Below are 24,743 nucleotides of genomic sequence, written 5' to 3'. Positions count from 1 at the left end.
TGGTTCTAGGCCTTAAAAATATATACATGTGTGAAACTACCACTAGGTAACTTTTAATTAGCACTTATGACCTGGGCATTATAGTGTTTTATATATTGTAGATTACTTCATTTAATTCTTATACCAACACTGTGAGCTGGGTACAGTTATTATCATCCTCCTTAATTAGACGAGAAAACTGAGACTTAGGTTAAATAACTTCCTTAAAGTCACAAAGTTATTAGGTGAAACAGACTTTTTCAGGTGCAAGTTCTCTATCATTGAGCTATACCGTTAACATGTTTATTAAGGATGAACAGGCAAAGAATTCTTTTTAAAAAAATACATTTTATTGATTTTTTTTATTGAGAAGGTAGAGGGATAGAGAGTTAGAAACATGGATGAGAGAGAAGCATCGATCAGCTGCCACCTGCACACCCCCCACTGGGGATGTGCCTGCAACCAAGGTACATGCCCTTGACCGGAATCGAACCTGGGACCTTTCAGTCCACAGGCCGATGCTCTATCCACAGAGCCAAACCGGCTAGGGCCAAAGAATTATTTTTGTAGTACATTAGCAACTTCAAATATATACATCTATGTATTCATATAAATGACTATATAACATGTCCCCCAAAAATGTATATACACTTTAACAGCTGATAACTTACTTAATTTTCACCCCTTTTCAGGTTTAACTGGTTTAAAATAATGGGTGAAGCCAGACAAAGCTTTGAACAAAGAAAATTTATCCTAAAGTGCCACTAGACTTTTTTTTTTAAATCAGGATACATAAAAAAATAAAGTTTATGACACAAAACTGGCAACACAAACCAAGGCTGCAAAAATAACAAACGAGCTGAAACTGGTTTGGCTCAGTGGTGGAGTGTCGGTCTGCGGATTGAAAGGTCCCAGGTTTGATTCCGGTGGGGCATGTACATTGGTTGTGGGCACATCCCTGGTAGGGGGTGTGCAAGAGGCAGCTGGTCGATGTTTCTCTCTCATCGACGTTTCTATAATAGCTCTCTCTCTCTCTCTCTCTCTCCCTTCTTCTCTGTAAAAAATCAATAAAATATATTAAAAAACAAAGAACAATGAAATTCTTATTTTTTTTATTTCAGAGAGGAATGAAGAGGGAGAGAAAAAAACGTCATTGATGAAAAAGAATCATTGATCAGCTGCCTCCTGCATGCTCCTTACTGGGGATCGAGACTGCAACCTTTCATGTGCCCTTGACTGGAATCGAACCTGAGACCCTTCAATCTGTAGGCTGATGCTCTATCCACTGAGCCAAATCAGCTAGAGCCAAAATGATTCCTGATGTTTGCGATCTCACTGCTTCATATTATCAGCAATGCCTGGACCAGAATAGTCATCAATTTAAAAACAAGCATTGACAAAAAAAGATTATTCATTTCTATAGATTCCTTTAAATTTTGAAAACGAACTGTATGGTAATAAATACTGACTTTATAATCATTCAAAGTGTGTATACATTTTGGGGGGACACCCTGTATATGGGAATATATGAACTGAAATCAGTCAATTTAATACAATTACAGTTATGCACTTCATAATGACCTTTCGGTCAATATGCCATCTATAATAATAAAAGCATAATATGCTAATTAGACTGGATGTCCTTCCAGACAAATCCAGGGCTGCCCAAGTCCCTGCCAGAAACTGGAGAGAACTCCAGGCCCTGGGTGCCAGAGGGAAGCCAGGGCCAGCAGCGGGGGGAAGGAAGGCCTACTATTGGAAGAATTTGTGCATCGGGCCTCTTGTATGATTATAACAGAGCTGAAAAATTCCTATCGCCTAGTGATGTTGTAGCTAGCCATCTCATAGTGCGGCTTACTCAATTATGTCCAGTATATAATCCTATATAATAAAAGGCTAATATGCAAATTGTCCCCTTGACTGGGAGTTCGACCAGGGGATGGGGCTGGCTGGCCAACCGCCCACATCCCCTCACCCCGGCCATCTGGCACCTCACCCTGGCCAGCTGGGGGTCTCACTGGATATGAGCTAATCTTATTATTAGTTTCAGGCAGAAAGAGGACAAATGTATGCTTCAGAAATATAATTCTTGGTCCAGCGTGTAGGATAGTCTGGATAGAAGAGACTCTGTGAACACTTGGGCAGCCCCAGATTAGTCTGGAAGGACATCCAGTCTAATTAGCATTATTCCATATCCCATAGCTCACAAACACCACAAATATTTGCAGAATTTTATTCATCCTTCAGGAAGTTGGTGAGTATTCATCTCTAATTAAAAAGGTACAGTTAACCTCTAGCTGGTCTGGCTCAACTGGTTGGAGTGTAGGCCTGTAGACAAAAGGTGGCAGGTTTGATTCCCGGTCAGGGCACATGTCCAGTTGGAGTCCTAGTCAGGGTGCATGCTAGAGGCAAACTATCAATGTTTTTCTCTCAAATCGATGTTTCTCTCTCCATTCCTCTCTCTAAAATACATGAAAAAGTATATCCTTGGATGAGGATTAAATAAAAAAAAAAAGAACAGTTAACACTGGATGACATATATGTAAGAATATAATTATGCAAAATACAAAAAAATCTTAAGGAAAATGACTTACCGTCTCAAAAAAAATTTCCATCATGCGGGATCTTTTTTCCTCTACGCTCAGTCCTTTTTTCTTCGACTAAAGCACAAAATTTAAAAAGTAGACACTGAATTTTTTAAAACACTGCATTTTAAAACAACTTGGTCTGAAACATTACCAGAAGTTTTATGATGATTTTGCCTGGTACCAACAAGCTTAATAACAGTCACAGCCAGGCCTCAAGACTGATTTGAACTATTCTAGGATTATAGTCAAGCCTTGTGGTAGGTGCTGCCAGGACAGTTAAAACTGTGACGGAGACAGAGCCTGGCTTTCTGTATAAACCCATTATTTATCAAATGACCCAGTGGCAAGTACTGCATTTATCTTAGAAAGACTTACAATCTATCAAAGAAAATACATAGATATAACTATTTGTAATTTATGAACATGCACAGATTGTTACCCAGAACAGACTGAATTGCTACCCAGGTCAGAATGAGTTAATTCCACTCAGGGAGGGAGGGAGTGTTCACTAGGAAAGTCAGAGATGAGTAGGATTTTGGTGAGTTGAGAAACGGTGAGAAAGGTGTCCAGGGACAATGTAATAGAAGTGCATGGTCTGTTCCAGAAAGGCTCTGGATGATAACTGTATGGAGCATGTGCAGGGAGCGGCAGGGAGAGTGAGAAAGGTAGTCTGGGGGCCAGGTGATGGAAGGCTGAATGTCCAGCCAAAGTGGGCAGACTTTATTCTGGGCAATGAGCAGCTACAGCACAATTTCTAAAGCAGGGAGTGACAGGTGAGAATTACATTTTAGTAGGAAGTTGTAGTAGCCCTTGGAGGGTGGACTGGATGGAGAAAAACCTATCCAAGTAGAAAATGGAGCCCATGTCAGGTTATTTTCATCCTTTTAGCCAATCTGAAATTAGATAATATGTAACTAAAATGCATGTTAATAATAAATTTTACTATCTATTGGATAGCCAGTCCAAAATAAAGGGGGGTGGGGGGAAGAAGTCAAAACCAGTTTGGCTCAGTGGATAGAGCGTCAGCCTGCGGACCAAAGAGTCCCGGGTTGGATTCCGGTCAAAGGCATGTAACTTGGTTGCGGGCACATCCCCAGTAGGAGGTGTGCAAGAGGCAGCTGATCAATGATTCTCTCTCATCGATGTTTCTCACTCTCTATCCCTCTCTCTTCCTCTCTGTAAAAAAACAATAAATTAAAATTTAAAGAAAAGCCAAATTTTCTCAACTCAAAGATTCACAGAAAATAACAAAGGAGAACGAGAACCATCATCTTAGTGTTCTAATAGAGGACTCTGCACTCATGTTTCTTAAACATCTGCATCTTTCTCAAACACTGCACATAAAGAATAAGTTTAAAACACGTCATACCACACAAAAACAACAATTAAAGATCGGCCATATCAAACTGGAAACTCCATCAGAAAACGAGAGCCCATGACACCTGGGGAGGATTTGGAATTGCCATTCTGAACATACACCAGAGCATGAGTCTTTACTCTGTTGCAGGCCCTAGAATCCACCACTCATCTTCACAGCAATAAAATAATCCTGCCTTCCTTGATGAGCCATATGGTAAAATAAGTACCCTTAAAGTTTATGTTTTTCCTTTTCCTCTGTCTACTCTCAAACACGGCAGTTCCTCGGGGTTCTCAATCAATGCCCTCTTCTCCTCACACCTTTTCTTGATCTCATCTGCTTTCACGGTTTTAACTAACACACCGGGTCCTCAAATCTTTACAGATGAGTCCTTGAGTGTGTTCCTGAGCTTCGATCTCCTGTATCTACCTGCCTGCTGGACAGCCTTCAAACTCAGGAGGTCTGAACTGAACTCCTCTCCCACTGCTACTCGCCAAACCTGCTGTTGTAGATCTTGAGCTCAATAACATACCACCAAGCTACCCAGGCCAGAGCAGCAGCCTGGCAGTTATCCTCGTCTCTTCATCTTATCCCACAATCACCAATGTCTGCCCATTTCAGTGCTTAACTATTTCACAAATCTCCAGTCTGCTCCATGCCTACCACCTCTACCTCAATTCAGGTTTTCCTTGCCTGTCTCCTGGAACACAGCTGCAGCCCCCTAAGCACACTTTGTTGTATCGATACTTTCCGAGTCCACATGCTGCACTGTCAAAAGCCTTTAGCTAGCGACTCCCAACCATCCAGAAGTCCCCAACACCCTGGACAGATATGTACAGACCCTCTATCACCTGATCCGACTACTCTCATAGGTACCACTCCTCACCTCAAATGTTACATGAAAATCTGGAGAGCTAGCAATCCGATCTGTAATACAGAAACTACTTGTAATTCTCCGCACAGAGAATGAGCTTTCCCATTCCAGTGCCTTTAAAAATGTTGTTCTACCTAAAACACCTTCTCCTCTCACCTATTCGAAACTCCAAAAAGTCTCTCCAGGCTTCAGTTAGGCATTTTCTAAGAGAACTTCTCTGAGCTCACAGGTTGGGCTGAGTGCCATTCCACGTGTTCCCAGAATACAACTTCGTCACATCACTTACTACAGTGAAAAAGATATGTTTACTTGTCTCCGCGGACTGGAAATCTTCAAACATGAACTGCCTTTGCCTTCCCAGAGCTCAGCGCCAGATTAGACAGAGCAGGCGTAAAGGCCGGGCCTTAATTTCAGAACCATGCATCTAAAAGCTCATCCACCTAATACTTAAGAATAAAGAAAATCTCCTAATACTATAAATTAAGAGATGTCTTCAAATTATTAAGTAAGGGGACTCAAAACTTGACTTGACTCCTTCCCCAATTAAGGGTCACAGAATTCCTAAAGTCAGCCAGCCCTGTTGATCAATCACAATAAAATTTTGCAAAATCCAAAGGAGATAGCTGTCACCCTCAGAAGTGGCAGGATACACTGCCTTTCTCCACTTCCCAAGTATATGTCTGGACTTTAATTAAACGGTTTACTCAGCAAGCCCGCTCTTAATTCGCCATCAGGAGAAAGAAGGAAAGGCATCTTTGATGAAAAGAATGCTAACTTTAATTCTTAGTCATTAACAAAAAAATAGGAAGGGTAGGGCTTACAAAAAGTTTCCTAATTTGTTTCATGGGTCTCCATCATTAGTGGTAAGCAGCTGAAAAGAGTTAACATTAAATTTTAGGTGATTTATGAGTGGAGAGAGATCAGGGAAAGGGACAAAGTTAGTGATCCTTATCAGTCTTCAGTTCTATTGGGCCAACAACATCATAGAGAAATGTGACACCACGGAGCCCTGGTAACCGATTTGAGCGTGGTCCCATTTGGCTTCTTGTCACGCCCAGGTGGCTGGGACGGTAGTTGAACCACAAAGAGGCCGTTATTGGCTATAATTACATCTGGACAAGAATCTTCAAATAAACAGCGTGCAACCTAAATCCCTGTCTACCACTAGCTGGGCAAGAATAACAGCCACTTCACTAAATTAAGATATTAAAATCTTAGAGCTGTTTAATTAAAGGTTGATTTGTCTGCCAACAGAAGCAGAAAAAAAAAAAAAAGCCAGCATGAAGCTTTGAAGATTTATGACAATGACTTGACCACAAAGACATTAAGCTCGCAGAGGGAGGATCTGGACCCTCCCAGGTGCGTCCCCGACACAGCGGCCAGCTCCCCGCCCACCAGCTGTCCGCGGCCCCACAGGGAGATGCGTGCCCTTTGCAAGAAAACAACTTATTTTCAGACAATTCACCGGAAGTGAGGATTCCCCTGGGTTGCTTAGGAAATGGACAGCCATTCGGAAACGTCCTCTAACCCGTGGCGATGCATAAGACCACTCATCCATGGTCAAGGATAAGGTGACGAGGCGTCCGGATTTTGAACAGTTTGTCCCGCGTCGTTTTAAAGAAGTCCCGATTTTTAGATAAAAAATCGGGACTTCTTTAAAACGCCGCGGGACGCGGGACAAATTGTTCAAAAGCGGGGCGTCTGGTCACCTTAGTCAAGGAGCGAGGGAGGCATCGGGGCCCAGGGCGTCCCGCCCGGGCTCGGGCTCTAAGGGGCTGCGCTTGGGGGGCGGCCGTCGGGGAGCAGGGGCGCCGGCTGGGAAATGACTCGGGGTCCCCGGACACAGGGCAGGGTTTGCAAGGTTCAGGTTCCGCTCCCGAACATGCCGGGGTCTCACCGCCCCCGCCCGGGAGACAGCCGCCATCCGCGGGGTGCAGCGGAGGGGGGTGCAGCGGGGCGAGGTGCAGGGGGGGGAGTGTCCCCACGCTGCGCTCCGGCTCGGGCGGCGGAGGCAGGTGGGCGGCGTGCGCCCTGGGCCGCGTCGGGCCGGAAAGGGCGGGGGGAACCGGGGTGTGGACCAGGCGGACCCCCCGGCGTGAGGCCCAGGGCGGAGCCCCGGCCCCGAAGCCCATCGGGGCCTCCTGCAGCCGGAGACTGGGGGGGAAGGGGACCCCGGCGCCAGCCTCAGTTCTTACCATGGCGCAGCCGGGCGTCTTCCGGGGGCGAGGGGCGGGGCACGCCCGGGAGGGTTTGATTTTGGCGCCAACCCCGCCCCGGGGGCGGGGCGACGGGGTGACGGGGGGGCGGGGGGGAAGCGGTGGGAGGGACCGACCTTGGCCCCGAAGGCGCGCAGCGACCCCTGGCGGCCGGGGTGGGGGCGGAAGAACCTTCTCACTAGTTCAGTGTTTCCCAAACTTCTCTCATGATGAGAGTCACCTGGTGGAGTTGTTAAATTACAGATTCCTGAATCTCAACTAAGAAGTGCTAAACTAGAGTTTTTGGGAACATATAGGTAGAATTGTATACTTAACTAGTGTCCTAGTTAAGTATACAATTTTAAGTTAGAGCACTAGTTAAGTATACAATTTTAAGTTAGAGCACTAGTTAAGTATACAATTTTAAGTTAGAGCACTAGTTAAGTATACAATTTTAAGTTAGAGCACTAGTTAAGTATACAATTTTAAGTTAGAGCACTAGTTAAGTATACAATTTTACCTATATGTTCCCAAAAACTCTAGTTTAGCACTTCTTAGTTGGGATTCAGGAATCTGTAGTTTAACAACTCCACCAGGTGACTCTCATCATGAGAGAAGTTTGGGAAACACTGCACTAATGGAAGGTGTTTGAGGGATGGCTAACCTTCCACAAATTCTACAACATTCCTTCATTGCCCTGCCTTAGAGAAGAGACTATGTGAAATAAGCAAACACCCACCCTGGAAATGGAGAAAACAAGCTTTATTATAATGATTTGAGATTTTTCTTTTTGTGCATGGTAAAGATAATACGCATGAATCTTGTTTCTCCTTATGTTTCAAGACAGAATTAAAGTTTTATTGTACACTAAAAGCATCCAAAATACTGTGGTACGTATGCAGCTACGAACATACAAACACTTCGATGCACAGCGTTTATTCTTTTCTTTAAATAGGCAGTCAGCATTTTGATTCATAAAAGAACAAATGAGAATACATCCAACAGAATCAATGTCAGAGAGTGCGAGGCTCGGTGTTCTATACATAGGATGGGTGAAACAGGCCTATACAGGTGGAATGTACAAAATTTTAAACGAAAAGAAAAAAGGAAGCAAAAAAAATCTGTTTACTTATACATGGGACTGAAAAGCTAGACTTGAGAACGATATAAAGAATTCCATTACAAGAATACACTCTGGTTGATGACAAAACATTCCGAGTCAACAAAGCAAAAGCATTGAGTTTAAGGCTGTGCTGCTTTCAAAGGTTCATGGAAATGCTGTACATTCATTGGAACATCATAGCCAGCTTATCAATCAGTTTTAGAATAGTAATAGCTTTCATACGTTCTCCACAAACAAACCACACGATCACTGCCACACAATTCATCTTGGGAAAGTTTAAGATTAACACCATGATTTGTAGCTTACTGTCATTTAAAACAAACAAAAAAATTATTTATTTATACCAAACAAATCTTTAATGGGCACTTAGTTCCTTTATGGCAATACTAGATTTCTAGTTATCAAAAATATTAAAGTAATTGTAAATTTTAAAACCCTGCAACGTTTACAGAATGCAACAGTATTACAACTTAGATAATGTTTGCAGCAAGTAGCTTTTAGTTTTACCCTACCTGGAAATGTCTTTTTAAAAATTATTGAACTAAAAATACTCCCTCCTTTTCACAAACTGGTGAATAGAGAGGATCCTGTAGAGTCCAAAGGTACAAAAAGATTTTTTTTTTTCCCCATTTGAAGCAATCTACAGATGACCTGATGTTTATTTGGCATTCCCTCCAATGAACTCAGTAGGCACTGCCAAAGCATGTGTGTGAACCCCTTAATGTTAAGGATCCATAGTCACTTGCTAGTGAACCGCTATTCCAGTTAATCCCATGTGAGGACATACCCTGTATATTTAGTGTAGAAGCAAGTGTGTTCTAGTTTCATGGGCCTGTAGTATTTACTTGCCTCAAATCTAGTCAAGAAATAAATGAAAATAAGGAAACTTGGGGACTTGCTTAAGTTACTTGAGATGAAATAGTTTGATCAAAATACTAAGTACCATTAAAAAATGGCAAAGTCATAAAGGCTTTTTATTCATGTGTTTCTCAATGGTCAAGTGATCTTTACCACCCATGTCCAGCAGGGGAGGTCTGCACTGGGAAGAGATTGCATTGTCACTGACCTTTACATTCTGACTGGCAATATTTGACCATAGTGCCCAGAGGAAATTTGAATGGATAATTTTTCAGTGCTACGTATCATGAATGTATGACAGGTTCTGTACATTTAACAAAGAGAAATCAAGCAATAATGGTAGCCCAGAAGAAAGTCACTTACTTTAAATATCCTTCTCAGTTTACCAGAAACCATTTTCCATAGAATGTGACAAAATTTCACTTAAATCTTGTCTATTTGTATCTTAGCAGCACTTTGCCCCCAAAAGATGCTTACCAAGAAATACAGTAAATGCACATATGTATCCAAATGTGAAATGTTATTTATATTTTAACATATATGATTACATATTTTTTGGGGGGGAAATATAGTGTTTCCTGGAGTGCATGTGTTTTAGTAGCAGATAAACAGGTCTGAATCAAAGTACCTTTTCTTTCATTCCAGTTTGTGCCAATATTAATATGTAAAAAAAAAAAAAATTAGCTTTGTCTTCAATCTACTAATTGAGATATCCAGCATGATACTGTATGAGAGCTGCTTAATTTCTAAATTCACACATATAATTTAAATGTTGTGCAAAAAAGAAAAAAAAAACCAACTTTAAGTAAACTAGTCTTAATATCAATAGCCTGTGACAGAATCTAAATAGGAAGCCATTTTTTACTTGTGGAAATAAACTAAAATGAATTTCACCAATTTTTTAAAGTTTTCTTTTAAATAATCTATGAGCTATTAGAAGTCTAGCTTATCGTTTAGGCAGAATATTAATAAAGAGCAAAATGAAATTCCCTCCCTAGAGTGTAAGTTCCAAGGGGGCAGGAATTTTGTCTGTTTCCTCCATCACTAAGTCCCCAGTGCCAAGAACAGCCTGGTTCCTAGTAGGCACTCATTAAATATGAATATTTGAATTCAAAGACTTTTTCCACTCATGTTAGGAAACAGTGTCTTAACATTCTAAAAATGTTACTGAACTGTATACTTTTGTCAAAATCTCAATATTTTGGAAACTCTACCTAACTAAAGATGTACTAAATCTAAGTGTAAATCTTTCTGAAAAAATTTTTTTCCAGAGGTTGATTTGAGCATAAATTTGATAGACAACTGGAAGTATCTAGATTTTCCTTCTAAATTAAAAAAAAAAATCCTAGATGAAAAGGGCTGAATTATAAATTAAAAAGCAATAAACATCACATTCATATAATTATACATATGGGAAATGCTTTCTTATAGTACAGCTCTAAGGTGCTTTCAGTGAAGAAGATCCCAAAGTCATTATCGAAAATGTCAAACATGACATCCTATTTGGTAGAACTGAGTAGAAAACTAAACAGTGAAAATAAACCACATCTTACTTTACAGTACCAATGACAGATTAATGGACCAACTAAATTCTTCTTACTCTTTCTCAAAATGCATTTATAGCTCATCTACATGTAATTCAAGTTTAACTTTTCTCTTTTGACCTGTTTTTGTTTGTTGTTGTTGTTTTTTTTGAAAGACCAGAAGGTCATTTTCTGATGCAAAGTCAGCCGATACCATCATTCCTGGGAAATGGCAAAGATGAAATCTGCTTTGGGGCTTGTTATACTAGGACAGGACGGCCTGAAGCTGCTCTGTAAAGGAATGTGCTGAAGAAAGGCTGGACGATGCTTTCTGTCTTTCAGAGTGCTGCCTATTTCAATACACCAAAGATTCAGCTATTTATATAGATATATATGATGCATTCTACCTTACCCTAATCATGTATACATAGTCCTTTAATGCCTCTACTATTCATTAGACAATGATAAATAACCATAACATGTCCTTACCTGTAACGCTTTCACAACTTTGGTAACACTTGCTCTCTAAGGGGGAACCGTTACTCAGTCACATGCCTTTGGTTGACACCATTGTCCTCCGAAGGGCTACTTATGGCTCTCTGTCTTAGGATACTGGTGTCCTACTACATGTGCTGACATTTTGCAGGAGGTAAAGCTTTCGCTTTCTTGAAGTGGAAGAGGAGAGACACAGGTGAGAACATGGCACATAAAACATAACTTCTTCTTGATTACATCCAGTGCATTGATCTGGAGTTGGGCTGTTTGTTTACCAACAGGTAGCATTACTATTATCATATGCTTTTCAAAGCATTGAGAGTTTCAGGTTTCCCTGGAAAAAAATGTACTTAGCTTTTCGAGACAAAGGTGATTAGGAGAGAGAAGGTGAAAAGAACCCAAAAATGGATCTTTGATCTAACCTAGGAAGGATAGAAAGTTTGCATTTATTTTTAAGTGCTCAACTCAGAGGCCTGATAAGCCCAGTGAGAGGATTTTTGCAAGACGGTCTTATTTTTTTTTAAAAGTAATTTATATGTAGTTATTGATAGCCAAAAAAATGTCACAAGAGTCATACCAAGTGTAAAAGTGAGGTTAGAAGATCCCCCAGGTCTTGTGACTGAGGTTAAAGGGTATAACTACAACAGACTTTGTTTTTGTTTTGTTTTTGTCTTGTTTTTGGAAGCTCTGTGCAAAGGCTGCCATTCACAGGCTTAACAAATACCTTTAGATCTCCCAGGTATTTTTTTTAATGCTTACTTGATTTGCACAATTGGTTACACTACATACATCCCTGTCCTATAAGCCATAGTTCACAGGTGTAAAACTTTGCAGTGTCTATAGTTCCTTTTTAACCCTAAAGGTCAATGACAGAAATCAAATACGCAGTTTTTAAGGAAATTGTTACATTCAGAAATAACCTTGGAAAGTTCACCAATGATTCCTTCTAGCATGAAAAGTCTAGTATAATCTGGTCCCGCGGCGAGAAATCCATTCCAGTTTATAGTGCAAGACCTTTGCAAGGGGCTGCTGGCCGCCCACCATTACTGTAAGTACCGGTAGACCTTGAAACAGTGGTTCCCAGAGTCTGCAACCACAACGTGGCCATCTGAGGTCAGGGCTAGGCCTTGGGGACCATAGAGTGGGTCAGCGGATGTGTTAATGTAGGACAGAAACGATCCACTTCCATCAAAAACCTGTCAAAAATGGAATGTTACGGGAAAGGTTTTAGTAATATGATGAGAAATAATTTACGAATGTTTGTAAAAGCATGTGTATCTAGGTTTGTTTAGGTCACTATCGAACATACAATACCTCTCTCCTCCACTTACCTTGCTTTTTCTCCTCGCACTCTCTAAGAGTCACTGACAAAGAACATGCCATTAGCCACCAGATCATACTTTTATTCCTACAGCGGTCAGATTGGAGGGGAATGCCCTGGATCAGCAGTTGCCAACCGGTGGTCCATGGACCACTGGTGGTCCAAGAGGTCTGAAGGTTGGCAACCGCTGCCCTGGGTGGTGCTTAAAAAATGAATCTTTAAACATTTGGTAACATTCTCAAGTGAAACCATCTGAGTCTGGAGGTTAATTTTGGGGAGTTTTAAAATTATGAACTAAATTTCCTTAATCATTGTAAGGTTATTCAAATCGTTTATTTATACAAAGTGGAGTTTGTACTTTTTGAGGAGTTGGTTCATTTCATCCACGTTGTCTAATGTATGCATGTGGAGTTGTTCATAGAATCTCCTTATCCTTTTGAAGTCAGCAGAGTCTATAGGATATTAGTATTTTGTGTCTTTTCTCCCTTTCTTTGTCGGTCTCGCTAGAGACTTGTCAATTCTATTGATCATTCCAAAGAACCAACTTTATTGTTTCCCTATCTTGAATTTCATCGATCTGATCCTATCTTCACTGTTTCCTTCCTTCTGCTTGCTTTCAGTTCGCTTTTCTCCTTTCTAGCTTTTCGAGGTGGGAGCTTAGATGATGGATTTTCAACTTTTCCTCTTTGCTAATGTAAGCATTTAGTGCTATTAATTTCCCTCTCAGGTATAGTAGTGGTTTCCAGGGCTGGGGGGTGAGGGAAATGGGGAGAAGTTGGTCAAAGGGTACAAACTTCCAGTTAGAAGATGAGTGAGTTCTGGGGATCTAATGCACAGGATGGCAATAGCAGTCAATACTGTATTATGCACTTGAAAGCATCCAAGAGCGTAGACCTAAATGTTCTCACCACAAAAAAGAAAAAAAAAAAGGTAATTATGCAGGTTCTGCTGTAGCAACCTGGCTGTTATTAACAGGAAAGGAGTAAAGGGAGGACTAGATAATATATCGATAGCATTCCACTTATACAGCTTTGCTAATTTAACACTCTCCGAGTGTATCCCTACTGACCACTGGGGAAGGGGCTGGGCAAAGGCAGTTTATACACATGCCCAATAAGGTCTGAGTGACATGGGAAAGTGCTTACCTGTCTGTCAATCATACCTGGGGACAAGTAATTGGCCAGAATGGGCATGGCCACTGCAAGGATTTGACACTGAATATTTAAACTTCTGAACAAAGAGAGTTCTCTCCTTTCGGCTCTTGGCTCTTGGCCTCTCCCTTGCTACCTGCACCTGACCCCTGTGGCAGGGGGCGTTTGTCCATATGGCCCGTGGCCATGTGGACTCCACAGAATGGACTAATGGACCTCAATTAGCCTGAATGTTGAACTGGACTCGGATATAACATGGAAAGGAAGCTCCGGGCATGGCTGTGCTGCACCCACAGCTGCTCCTCTTTCAGGACTGGTTTGAGGGGAATGGGACACTGGAAACTGAGAACTATTCTCTAAACAAAGTCTCCTATCACACCTCATTCTCTCACGGGAAATTCCGAAAGCACTTATTTCAGTGGTACCCCAAGAACACCACCAGCAACGGAGGAATCCCATTCGTGTACTCCTCCGATAGCAATGTGACTGTGACATGATGATGTTATGTAACGCTATTTTTTACAATATATAAGAGTATTAAATCAACACATTGTACACTAACTAAAACAGTGTGATATGTCAATCTCAACAAAGCTTGGGTTTGGGAAATTTCCTTTTCGGCACTGTTTTAGCTGCATGCCACAAAATACGATATGCTGTATTTGCATTTTCATTCAGTCAATATATTTTAAATTTTTCCTTAAGACTTCCTCTTTGGCTCAGGTTACTTAGCAAAACATGAAACAAAATATGTGATATTCTGAAAGAAAACAATCATTTTAAAATATAATAAAAATATTACAAAAATTTTAATTAGAGTAATATGTGTGCTTTTTAAACTAATACATTAAATAACAAGAAATAGTGATGGGCCTACTAATAACTATAATTTTGAATGAGCATAATTGGAGATGTCTGCAACTGTAACATGAAAATTTCTGTGATTTCTCTTGGTGACAAAGTTATAGATATTAAAAAAAGAATGTGATTTTGTCTATATTCATCATGAAAGTAAATGATGGTTTTTAATTAGAAGTTAGTAAAAACAAAAATATAATATTTTTGTTCGAGTGACCTCATGAATTTTACCCACAAACCCTTTGGGGGGGTGTCTTGGAATACGTGTTAAAAACACCTGACTTAGAGGGTTTCACTCTGGTAACATGTTGACATTTTTCGTCTCCACCTTCCTTAGTCTGGCACTTCTTATGAGATTATCTATGGTCTTATGACCTAACCCATGAGAATGAAAAACATTAAGGTCTAGGGACAGTTAATTCTTCACTTTTTAACAAATACCAATCACTCAACACAGATAAATTAGCACTTTAATCTACCTGGATCCTGCTGTTGCCCCAGTCGGCTACAATGATGTTTCCGTTTGAATCCACAGCTACCCCCGTTGGAGCATTAAACTGTCCATTTCCTTCTCCATTTGAGCCAAACTTCAACATGAATTCTCCTTCCTGATTAAACACCTGTATAAATATTTTAAAATTATTTCAATTCAAATGAAAATAGTTGAGTCAATATTATGGATTTTAAAATATCTGTCTGAGCAGGTTATTTATAACAAGACCTATAATTTAAGACATTCTTTTTTTTTAGACATTTTTTTTTTAAATCTACAAACTAGACTCCCACTGTACTTGTGGTTTCCCAATTTACTGTATAAATCTGATTTAGCATTTGTTAAATGAGTTCTTTTTTTCTAGCTTTTATCTGGTTATTGATACTTAAATGAAAAATACCTCATAAATTATAAAATATATACAAACATAAGGTAGTATGAGAAAGTAGAGCTGTAATTGTCAACAATATTATTCTTTCTGCCTTTAAATAAATAGCTAAATTTTAAGAATAAGCATTGTATTTCTGACAGGATAGATGATGATTCAAAGTTGGGTCAGAAAGTAGGAGCTTTTTGTTAGGCCATATGCTTAGAATTTATTACCATTTTATTAAGTCAACATAGCAAGAAAGAATAGGCTGGATTTCACAATTATAACAGGGAAAATTGTGTGTGTGTGTGAGAGAGAGAGAGAGAGAAGAGAGAGAGAGAGAGAGAGAGAGAGAGAGAGAGAGAGAGAGAGAGAGAGAGAGAACAGAAGGTGAGTAATAAAATAAGGGCTTTTTAATATTTTTTTCAGAATATATTTTAGCTAAAATAGAGAGTTTATATGACCCTGAGACTGCTGAGAGAAGGGAGGCTGACAGAATTGGGAACTAAACAGAACTCTTAAGCAAATTCTCTAATCTGATATGGGCAAGCATTGGGTTGTTGCATTTAATTACAATAAATGTTCTTATTATTTGAGTGTAGATATATATGTATCAAATACAGATTACTGATTTTGAGAGAATAAGTGTTAATGATAAGACTATATAAGCATAATTTTATCTTGATGATTCAGAAGATACTTAATGGTATTGAAATGTCTCCAGGATATTATTTTAAGTTTCATTATTATGCAGTCTACCAGTGTGGAAATACTCAGTAAAAATCCAAAGGTATTACCTCCAAGGCACCAAGAGAGTAAGGGTTCCTGAGATGTGAAACTGGAAGTTCACTACATCTAAACACAGATCTAATCTGAGGAAGGTCTCAGGACCTCTTAGAGATTCTCCTGTCACCATCTCTGTGACCAAGAAATGGCTCTCTTTTACTTACCTACCTTGAGAAAGTGAGATACTGTCATCTCTAAAGTCTAAACTTACTTTAAAATTTGAAAAAAAAAAAAAAAAAGGGAAAAAAAAAGTCTTGACCACTTCCTGAATTAATTGCTTGCCAAGTAAGCAAGTTACCTCTTTGGTTCTTTGCAAAGGACACAGACAAGAACTAGCTTTTACCAAGATACCATGTTTTAAAAACCTCTCCTGACTCTTTCAACTCCTTTCACATGAAGCATTCCAGCTTAAGAGACCAATGGAAGTGTTAGTATGCTCATAAGAACACAACTTATTATTCGCTGATCTGTCTCTTAGGTCCTACAAATAACCTTTTGTTGGTCTGTTGGCATTGTCTCTGAGTCAGTATGTTTTCCTTGGCGTGCTTCAAATGGCTTAGGTGCTTTTGCTTTGTCTTGGAATGATGGAGAATGCTAAATCTAGTCTTACCTGTTTTGCCACAGGAAGAAAATATATAATGAAGATAGGTAAAGAATGAACCAGACCACTTGTTAGCCGTGACCTATAGGTATTATAATTTTTATATTTATCAAGAGATGTGACCCAAATCCAGAACTATTGCTAATGGCTCTGTGTTATATGGAAAACAAACAAAAAATTCTAGCTATCCATAAAAGCTAAGGGCAACAGCTATCAAAGAGAAGAGAGGAAAAAAAAAAAAAAAAAAAAAAAAAAAAAAAAGAGACCAGGCCAGACTGACTAGTATGGCTCAGAGGTTAAGTGTGGACCTATGAACCAGGAGGTCACAGTTTGATTCCCAGTCAGGGTACATGCTCAGGTTATAGGCTCAATCCCCAGAGGGGGGCGTGCAGGAAGCAGCCAATCAATGATACTTTCTCATTATTAATGTTTCTATCTCTTTCTCCCTCTCCCTTCCTCTCTGAAATCAATAAAACCATATTAAAGAAGAAGAAGAAGAAAAAGGAGGAGGAAGAGAAAGAGGAAAGAAGAAAGAAGAGGAAAGAGGTACTATATTACTTGGGGAACAGGAGTGGGCAATGATGTTCTTTGGAACATCAGTTGTGTGAAAATATTCTAAGAAGTATGAAATATGCTATGTGAATGAATGCTAAGGCTATTTCCCTCCCCAAATTTTTTGTTGTCGCAGAGTTCTAATATCTAATTTTGTTTGAAAGGCCTTATGATGCAGAAAATCGATAAAGTGGTTTTGTTTCAATTATTAAATAGCCATGAAATATTAAGTTTCAGAAAGTTCTGCCTCTTGAAGTTCAAGCAATTGCTTTTTTCCAATTTAATTTCCAAGTTGTCTCCATGTACATAATTTCAAATTAAGAAACTTATTGCCACCATATTTTGTTCAATTTTCTGTCTCTCCAAAGTGTGTATGTCCAAATTAAAACCTGCATCTTTAAGGAGAATAAAAAATCTGCTCTTCTAGGTTAACTCCTTTAGGTCCTTTGTATATATGTGAACATTACATTGTTTTCTCCCAGATGGGTTTCTCAATCAAAGCAGTTGAAAGGTAACAACAATTGATGTGTTTATAGTACCTTGACAGAATGGTTATGGAAATCTGTAACAATAATTTCATTATTGCTATTTACAGCTGCAAAATGGGGACCTGCAATAAAGATGAAAAAAAATATGAGATGACCATAACAACAAAAATGATTATGACAACATAGAACAATATATTACTTAGTTATTTAAGAAAGAACAAAGACAGTGAGCCTCAGTCCTTGAAAGATAATTCAGCCAGACCTCTGGCTCCAGATTCTGGCTCCAGAATCTCTATCACCTTACATCTGTGACTGTCTATGCTGACTCCTTCCAGATCCAGCTAAGAGTTCCAGTAGCCCTAATGAGAATGGATGAGCAATAAGCATCAGTATTCATTCTCCAAACCACCATCTGAATGTCACATCTGCCAGCTTGTCTGAGTATGTGTTAGTCATTTTAGGGTCTTCTATTCCCACAGGGGAAAGGCATGGTAACTCTCAGCACGGAGGAAAAGAGACTCTAACATATAAAAATTTTTTTTTATGAAGTAGAGCAGACAACCCACATTTTATAATTTTGGGTGACATTCAGAATCTGGCAGAACTGGAGGCAAAGCACAAAGAAAGATTATGCAAATTAAGGTTATGTGCCAAAAACATCCTTGCAAGAAGGAAATTTAGTAAACTGCTTTCAGCCTCTTCTTGCAGACATGAGAAACTAAGTAAGCTTGTGACTGCAACGCAGTGAACCAAAGAGAGAAACTAAAGAGACTGCAGTTCCCATACGAGGCAAATGCTCTGGACACCTGCTCTGTTATAATCACCTTTTTTTAAAAAGGTGGGAAAATTCTCATTCAGAGGCTCCTTAAATAAAGCTACAGCTAGGTGGAGACAGGAATTGCTCCACTGTTCCCAAATAGATTCTTACTTAAAAATATTTTAGCCGAAACCGGTTTGGCTCAATGGATAGAGCATTGGCTTGTGAACTGAAAGGTTCCAGGTTCGATTCCGGTCAAGGGCATGTACTAGTTGCAGGCACATCCCCAGTAGGGGGTGTGCAGGAGGCAGCTGATGGATATTTCTAACTCCCTATCCCTCTCCCTTCCTCTCTGTAAAAAAAAGTAAATAAAATATATAAAACAAAAACATTTTATTGTATTTTATTTACTTCCAGCAGTCATCGATTAGACTTCTGAATTGTGAAGAGCCACCAATCAAAACCACGCACGGATGACAGTTCAGCTTACTGTGGAGGACATCCGTGAGAAGCATAGAACCATGCTTTTTGCTTAGATTTCATCCCCAGTATCTTTCCATAAGCCAGAAAACATATTGGGGGTGAGGCGTCTTCAACATGCTCCATCATCATGCAAATGTGAGCAGAAGAGGCATAAAAAAGGGGGTGTACATATTACCATCGAGTGTACCTGCAAACTGTCTGTCCCCATTTCCTCGGCTACCAAACCTGGTGACTATTTTCCCGTTTGGCTGGAAGATGAACACGCAGCACGCCTTGTTATCCACCACGATGATGTGCCCGTTTCGGTCGACAGAAACGCCTTTGGGCCCCATCAGCTTTCCCGATCCGATTTTTGTCTGTCAGAAGCAAGTACAGCAGAGAAGATTAAGACACTACACAGAACACAAAGGCAGACATCTTTCCTAGTAAACCTTCACTTGAATGTTCAAGCAGCAGACCCAGGGACTCATGTCACAATGATCTCTGTCCTGGAAAGTTGTGTTTGTCACATCTTTTATCTGCGATTGATATTTACTTGAAATCCTTGTTTCCACTGAAAACATTCTGGAATCGCCTTAACTGGGGGGTCACAGTTCACTTCTAAAGAGGCAGTGTGGCAACCTGGCCGGTTTGGCCTATTTTGCAAGTTTCACCTTAAACTCAACCAATGTAAAAAGCAAATTTATCTTCTTCATTTCCACCATTAAAAAAATGAAAAGAAACCCCAATGTAGCACTTCCTGATTTTCTAATTCTTTTGATACCACAGTTCATCCAGTTAAGCAGGATCAAAATTTCACAGCAAAATTCATTCATTCTTTCATCAGTTCGAACCTCGGTTTTCTTATCTATAAAATGGCAACTATGTTATTTACTTCCTGGGTCATGCAGATTCTGAAGGATAAAGGACAAAGTCAACCCCAGCATATGGCATCAGGGTATTCTCCTTCTCCCTCACCCTACTCAGCTGGTATCATAGCTGACCCCCAGGATGACCTTCTTTCCTAACAGTGACACGGAGATATGGGCAAAAAAAGAGTATGAAAAGAAGGATGGGGATTAGACTTTGTATAATTTTTAGTTCTTGGAAGTTTATAAATGACTGAAATTCAGAACTGAGATCTTTAGAACAAAGACATGCATTTACCTAGGAAGGAAACAATGTCATTCTGGAAAGGGAATGTCGTATAAATTTGATTCTGATTCTGCATCTAGCCCAAAGATCAAAGACATTATCACAAAATAGCTTACAAAGAAACTGTGTACTTTCTTTCATGCGTAAATAGAAGATATGTTCGTAGAGATCAAGAGAAGACTGTTTATTAAAACAAGAATATTATTAGTAACTAACGTTATGAACACTAGCTATTGCTTAGAATGACCCAGGCATATAATAATACCAAGTGGATGATAATTTTGTAACTTAAAAACAGAAAATAAAGGATTATTGCCACACTATCATGTAGTTAAGAACTAGTTAGTGCCGCTCTAAAAGAAAAAAACTTAAATGTTGAACCAAAACCTCTTTTCCTTCAACTTCCCTTCAATCCTAGGTTAGCTGTATTAGAGTCAACCAAGTGAAATAAGAATGATAGCATTTGACCTGACAATGTAAGCAGAATAGTAAGTAAGTAAAGATGTTTTGGATCTATCATAAACTAAAGAGGTTGGGAATAGTATGCTAAAACGACATCATGTTCATTCCCAAATCCTCTAGGGGGCATGAGAGTTCTTCAGTGTTTATTCTAATTATTATCAACGGTATTCCAACCATGAGAATCCAATTCTTCCAGGAGAGTGTCTATTACATATAGAATATTGAACCACTGACTAAAAAATGTTTAATTCAAGAAATCCTTATCTCTTCTGTTTTAATGTTTTAATATAGTAGATTGTAAAATATTCTAATAGATACAACACTCCTATTTCAATACCTAACTTAGTGTATTTAATTGTGAAATTAAAAAGACAGTTTATGGATTTGTTTGAGTATGAAACAAAAACTAATTGTCTCCAAATTAGATAGATATTTTCAAGAGGTTGCTGAATAGCTTTTATTCTATTGTCATATTTGGGTATGGCATACTGCAAATACAATTATGAAAACACAAAAGGAAAGAAGTTAGAGATATAGAAAGGCAAGAGACCTTCCTGTGTACATGGCCATCATACAAAGGCATTACATTACTAATGGGGGGAAAAAAAATCAAGGGCAATTGAAGACTTCTGTGCAATATGATAGAATTAAAACAATAGCTTTTAATTTTCCTAGGTTGGAAAGATGCTGCCCCACACAAATAGAGGCTCCAATATGAAGATGCATAATTATGTAACCTATTTAATAAAAATGCTATGACTGTAGTGATCTAACAACTTTAAAAAGGGAAATATAAGTTTCTCCAATGGAGACCAGTGGGTGAACGTCGGCAACTTCAGGATTCAGCTGGATTATGAAAAGCACCAGCTCTGAACACTTAGATGAGGAAGGGATAGCCTCCAGGGGCTGGCATGAGGCCATGAGACCCAAATCATGGCCAACTGAGCAGACTTCAGGATTCGGACAAGGTTCCTAAAAGCATCAGTGAGAAATGCTCCTTTGATGCCTATTTCATATGAGGCACATATAAGATCCAGAAATAAAATCTCATGTAACCCTTACCCAAATCCCAAATGCAAAATGGAAGTGTGGGGCGATCAAGGCTCAAGGAAGTTACATGATTGGCCATGAATAGCGCGGAAAATGAGCTGGGTGACCATACTCTTTGATGGCACCTTAGGGGAGAGAATCCTGTTATCAGCAAAGAGCTCTTTAAGGTGACTTGCCGAAGAAACAGAAAGATGCCAGGAACAGATTATGTCAAATCATGGGATGCCTCAAAGGGCAGCTCAATTTGTATTTTCTCCATGAAGCCAGCCTTCCTTTTCTTTTCTTTCCAGTTCTTATATTCTATACTTTAACACTCTATCTGTAGATTGTACCAAGCATTGTATGTCTGGATAAAGGCTGACAGGATGTTTTTATTTTGTCATTTCTTGTGTATTGGTCTCTTTTTCTTGTGTATGGAGCTCGTATATTTCTAAAAGGTATGGACAGTGTCTTACAATTGTTTCTCACATCTACCTTTCATAGGTCTGGGAAAGTAGAAGGCACTTCATCAATGACAATGTGTAAGTTATTTTGGAAAATATAAATTGCCTCTTACTACCCATTAAACCTAGTTTATAAACTGCTTTATAAAATGAAGTCATTTGTAGGATCCATAAAATTAGATTTATGACAATATCATTGTTACTCATACTTCATAAAACTTAGATGTAAAACAGTCAAGATGTCTTTGTATATGAAGAACTATTGGATACTTCATTGGATCTCAGAAAGGAAAAAGACAATTTCATTTTATATTTCCCATTCCTTCTCTCTACTGTTAATGGTTAATCAGTAGTGAATCTCACCTTGAACTTCCCATCTGAAGAGAAAATGCTAACCCATTTGTTATCGTAATCTGCAATAATGATGTCCCCGCTGGGATGCACAGCCACGCCTGTGGGCCGCTGCAGCTGCCCAGGGGAGCGTCCTCGTATGCCAAAGCGACTTTTGAATTGGCCGTCGTTGGAGAATATCTGTAAAACAAATCACAGTCATGGGGTGAGAATTCGCACAGAAGTGAGTGAAGCAGAAACAGGCCAGAAACTCTGTCATCTGCACTGCAGGACAGAACTTGCAAGTTCCATTTGAAGAGAAGTCTATGCACACATTGTAAACTTCCCTTGTATTGTACCAAGTACCTCAAGTCTTAAGAAGGAAAATATACAACTGTACCTATTTTACCTCACCAGGGGTCAAAGGTAAACAATCAGAGTCTGTACCTGCACACATTGGTTGTTACTGTCTGCAATTAATATCTTCCCACTGGTAGACGCAGCTACCCCTTGGAGATTTGTAAACTCTCCTTTATTTCTTCCTTTGGTGCCTAAAAATAAATGATAAAATAACATAAATTAAGCAACAGAGAATTAGATGTCTCAGTTCCAGCAAGAGAATACTTTAGGTGTCCATAGGTAACATGAGAATGCGTTATTTGTAAATTATATTTTTTTAAAAAAGAAAAAAAATCCCTCTCCCCATGACCTAATCCATGGTCTAAACCTCTCTTTCAAACCAATCAAATCTTCACAAAATCTTCTTTTAGGCAAATGCCAATCTTCTCTTATGAAGCTGTAGTTTATGATTAAAATAGTTTTACTAGTAGGTTCCATAAAGACAAAAATAAAAACTAACATTATAATTGAGGACATGCAATAGGAGAGGGCCTTATTTTAGAGCTCTGCCCAAACCCCACCCTCTCACTCAACAACTCTTAGGAGAAACCTAGACATTTGACTTTCAGTGCTTTCTTGCATGCACCTCTACTGGGGATAGAGCCCACAACCCAGGCATGTACCCTGACTAGTAATCCAACTGGCAATCTCTTGGTTCCTGGGTTGACACTTAACCACTGAGCCACACCGGCCAGGCTAACACTCTTTTTAAATGGTGTGTTGGTGCCTCCTGGTGGGGGCAGGGTAAGGGGTTATCCTTGAAAGAGGTATGTGCCAACATGGTACTATCTTTTTTTTTGTTTTTTAAATATATTTTTTATTGATTTCAGAGAGAGAGAGAGAGAGAGAGTTAGAAACATCATTGATGAGAGACAATAATTGATGGGCTGCCTCCTGCACACTCCTTAATGGGGATTGAATTTACGATCTGGGCATATGCCCTTGACTGGAATTGAACCTGGATCCTTCAGTCCCCTGACTGATGCTCTATCCACTGAGCAAAACCAGCTAGGGCTAGTACTAGTTTTCATTAATTCCCTCTGATAGCTCAATAACAGATGGTTAATGATATAGGAAAACTGAAGGACTAAGACAAGAAACAACTATTCTAAAATGCTCAGTTTAAAAGGTAGTAGGTGTAAGGTCAGGGTCTGTCAAGAATAAAAACTTAACTTATCAAAAATTTTGGTAAACAATGCCGAAACCAGTTTGGCTCAGCTGTAGAGCGTCCATCTGCGGACTGAAAGGTCCCAGGTTCAGTTCCGGTCAGGGGCATGTACATTGGTTGCGGGCACATCCCCAGTAGGGGGTGTGCAAGAGGCAGCTGGTCGATGATTCTCTCTCATGGACGTTTCTAGCTCTCTATCTCTCTCCCTTCCTCGCTGTAAAAAATCAATAAAATATATTTAAATTTTTTTTTTTTTTTTTGATAAACAGCCCTGGCTGGTGTGGCTCAGTTGGTTGAGCATCACCCCATCCACCAAATAGTTGCTAGTTTGATGCCCAGGTTTTGGGCTTGGTCCCTGGTGGCAGGCGTGCAGAAGGCAGCTGATCAATGTTTCTCTCTCACATCAATGTTTTCTCTCTCTCCCTCTTTCATCCTCTCTCTATAAAATGAAGGAAAACATATTTAAAACAAAACAAAACACAACTATGAAAAGAAAAGCATGGACATTAGCAAGATGAAGACCGAGGCTCAAATAAAGAAACACAATAAAAAAAAGTAAGAGTTCTACAACTGCATTGGGATATAAACAGGCTGTTCTAGGTCCTGGTTTATGTAAAGTTAGAGTACACATTGGTAGAAGGCAAACAAGCTGGGGTAAGAAATATTGAAAATGGGGAGAAAATAAAAAGCACCTGACGATGAACATTGGTTTACTTGTTCTCTGGTCCTGTTAGGGGACAAAAACCTGCGGATTTCCTCTCCCATTTAACCTTTCCTCCCTTCTCCTAAGGACAGACAAAGCCTACTCCACTCTGTGGGCAGCAGCAGTCGATATTTGAAAGGAAGAAAAAATGGTGAGAATAGTGCTTATTAGGAGTTAAGGGGTGCCTTATTCAGCCGAAGAT

The 24,743-nt window shown here is 39.5% G+C and overlaps 2 protein-coding genes across 8 annotated transcripts in view; both read right to left on the bottom strand.

Annotated features, from left to right (window-relative positions):
* The window catches only part of MND1 (meiotic nuclear divisions 1), a 42,746-nt gene extending 35,573 nt beyond the window's left edge, over positions 1-7,173 (bottom strand). The window contains exons 1-2 of the mRNA XM_036425411.1: positions 6,994-7,173; positions 2,574-2,639 (exon numbers count right to left, since the gene is read on the bottom strand). Coding sequence (XP_036281304.1) covers positions 2,574-2,639; positions 6,994-6,996 — 69 coding nt within the window. The 5' untranslated portion in view covers positions 6,997-7,173. The remainder of the gene's footprint in view (positions 1-2,573; positions 2,640-6,993) is intronic.
* A 565-nt stretch (positions 7,174-7,738) lies between these two features.
* The window catches only part of TRIM2 (tripartite motif containing 2), a 94,224-nt gene continuing 77,219 nt past the window's right edge, over positions 7,739-24,743 (bottom strand). For 5 of the 7 annotated variants that reach the window (XM_036425407.2, XM_036425408.2, XM_045576679.1 and 2 more), the window contains exons 7-12: positions 22,719-22,822; positions 22,305-22,472; positions 19,040-19,208; positions 17,664-17,734; positions 14,802-14,942; positions 7,739-12,188 (exon numbers count right to left, since the gene is read on the bottom strand). In XM_036425407.2, the coding sequence (XP_036281300.1) occupies positions 12,036-12,188; positions 14,802-14,942; positions 17,664-17,734; positions 19,040-19,208; positions 22,305-22,472; positions 22,719-22,822 (806 nt within the window). In that variant the 3' untranslated portion in view covers positions 7,739-12,035. The remainder of the gene's footprint in view (positions 12,189-14,801; positions 14,943-17,663; positions 17,735-19,039; positions 19,209-22,304; positions 22,473-22,718; positions 22,823-24,743) is intronic. The other 2 variants (XM_045576680.1, XM_036425409.2) reach the window with 2 other exon arrangements.

Source organism: Pipistrellus kuhlii, unplaced genomic scaffold, assembly GCF_014108245.1.
Source record: "Pipistrellus kuhlii isolate mPipKuh1 unplaced genomic scaffold, mPipKuh1.p scaffold_m20_p_8, whole genome shotgun sequence".
Taxonomy (NCBI): Eukaryota; Metazoa; Chordata; class Mammalia; order Chiroptera; family Vespertilionidae; genus Pipistrellus; species Pipistrellus kuhlii.
The sequence above is the reverse complement of the archived record's forward strand: the minus strand, read 5'-3'. Positions and strand labels throughout refer to the sequence as shown.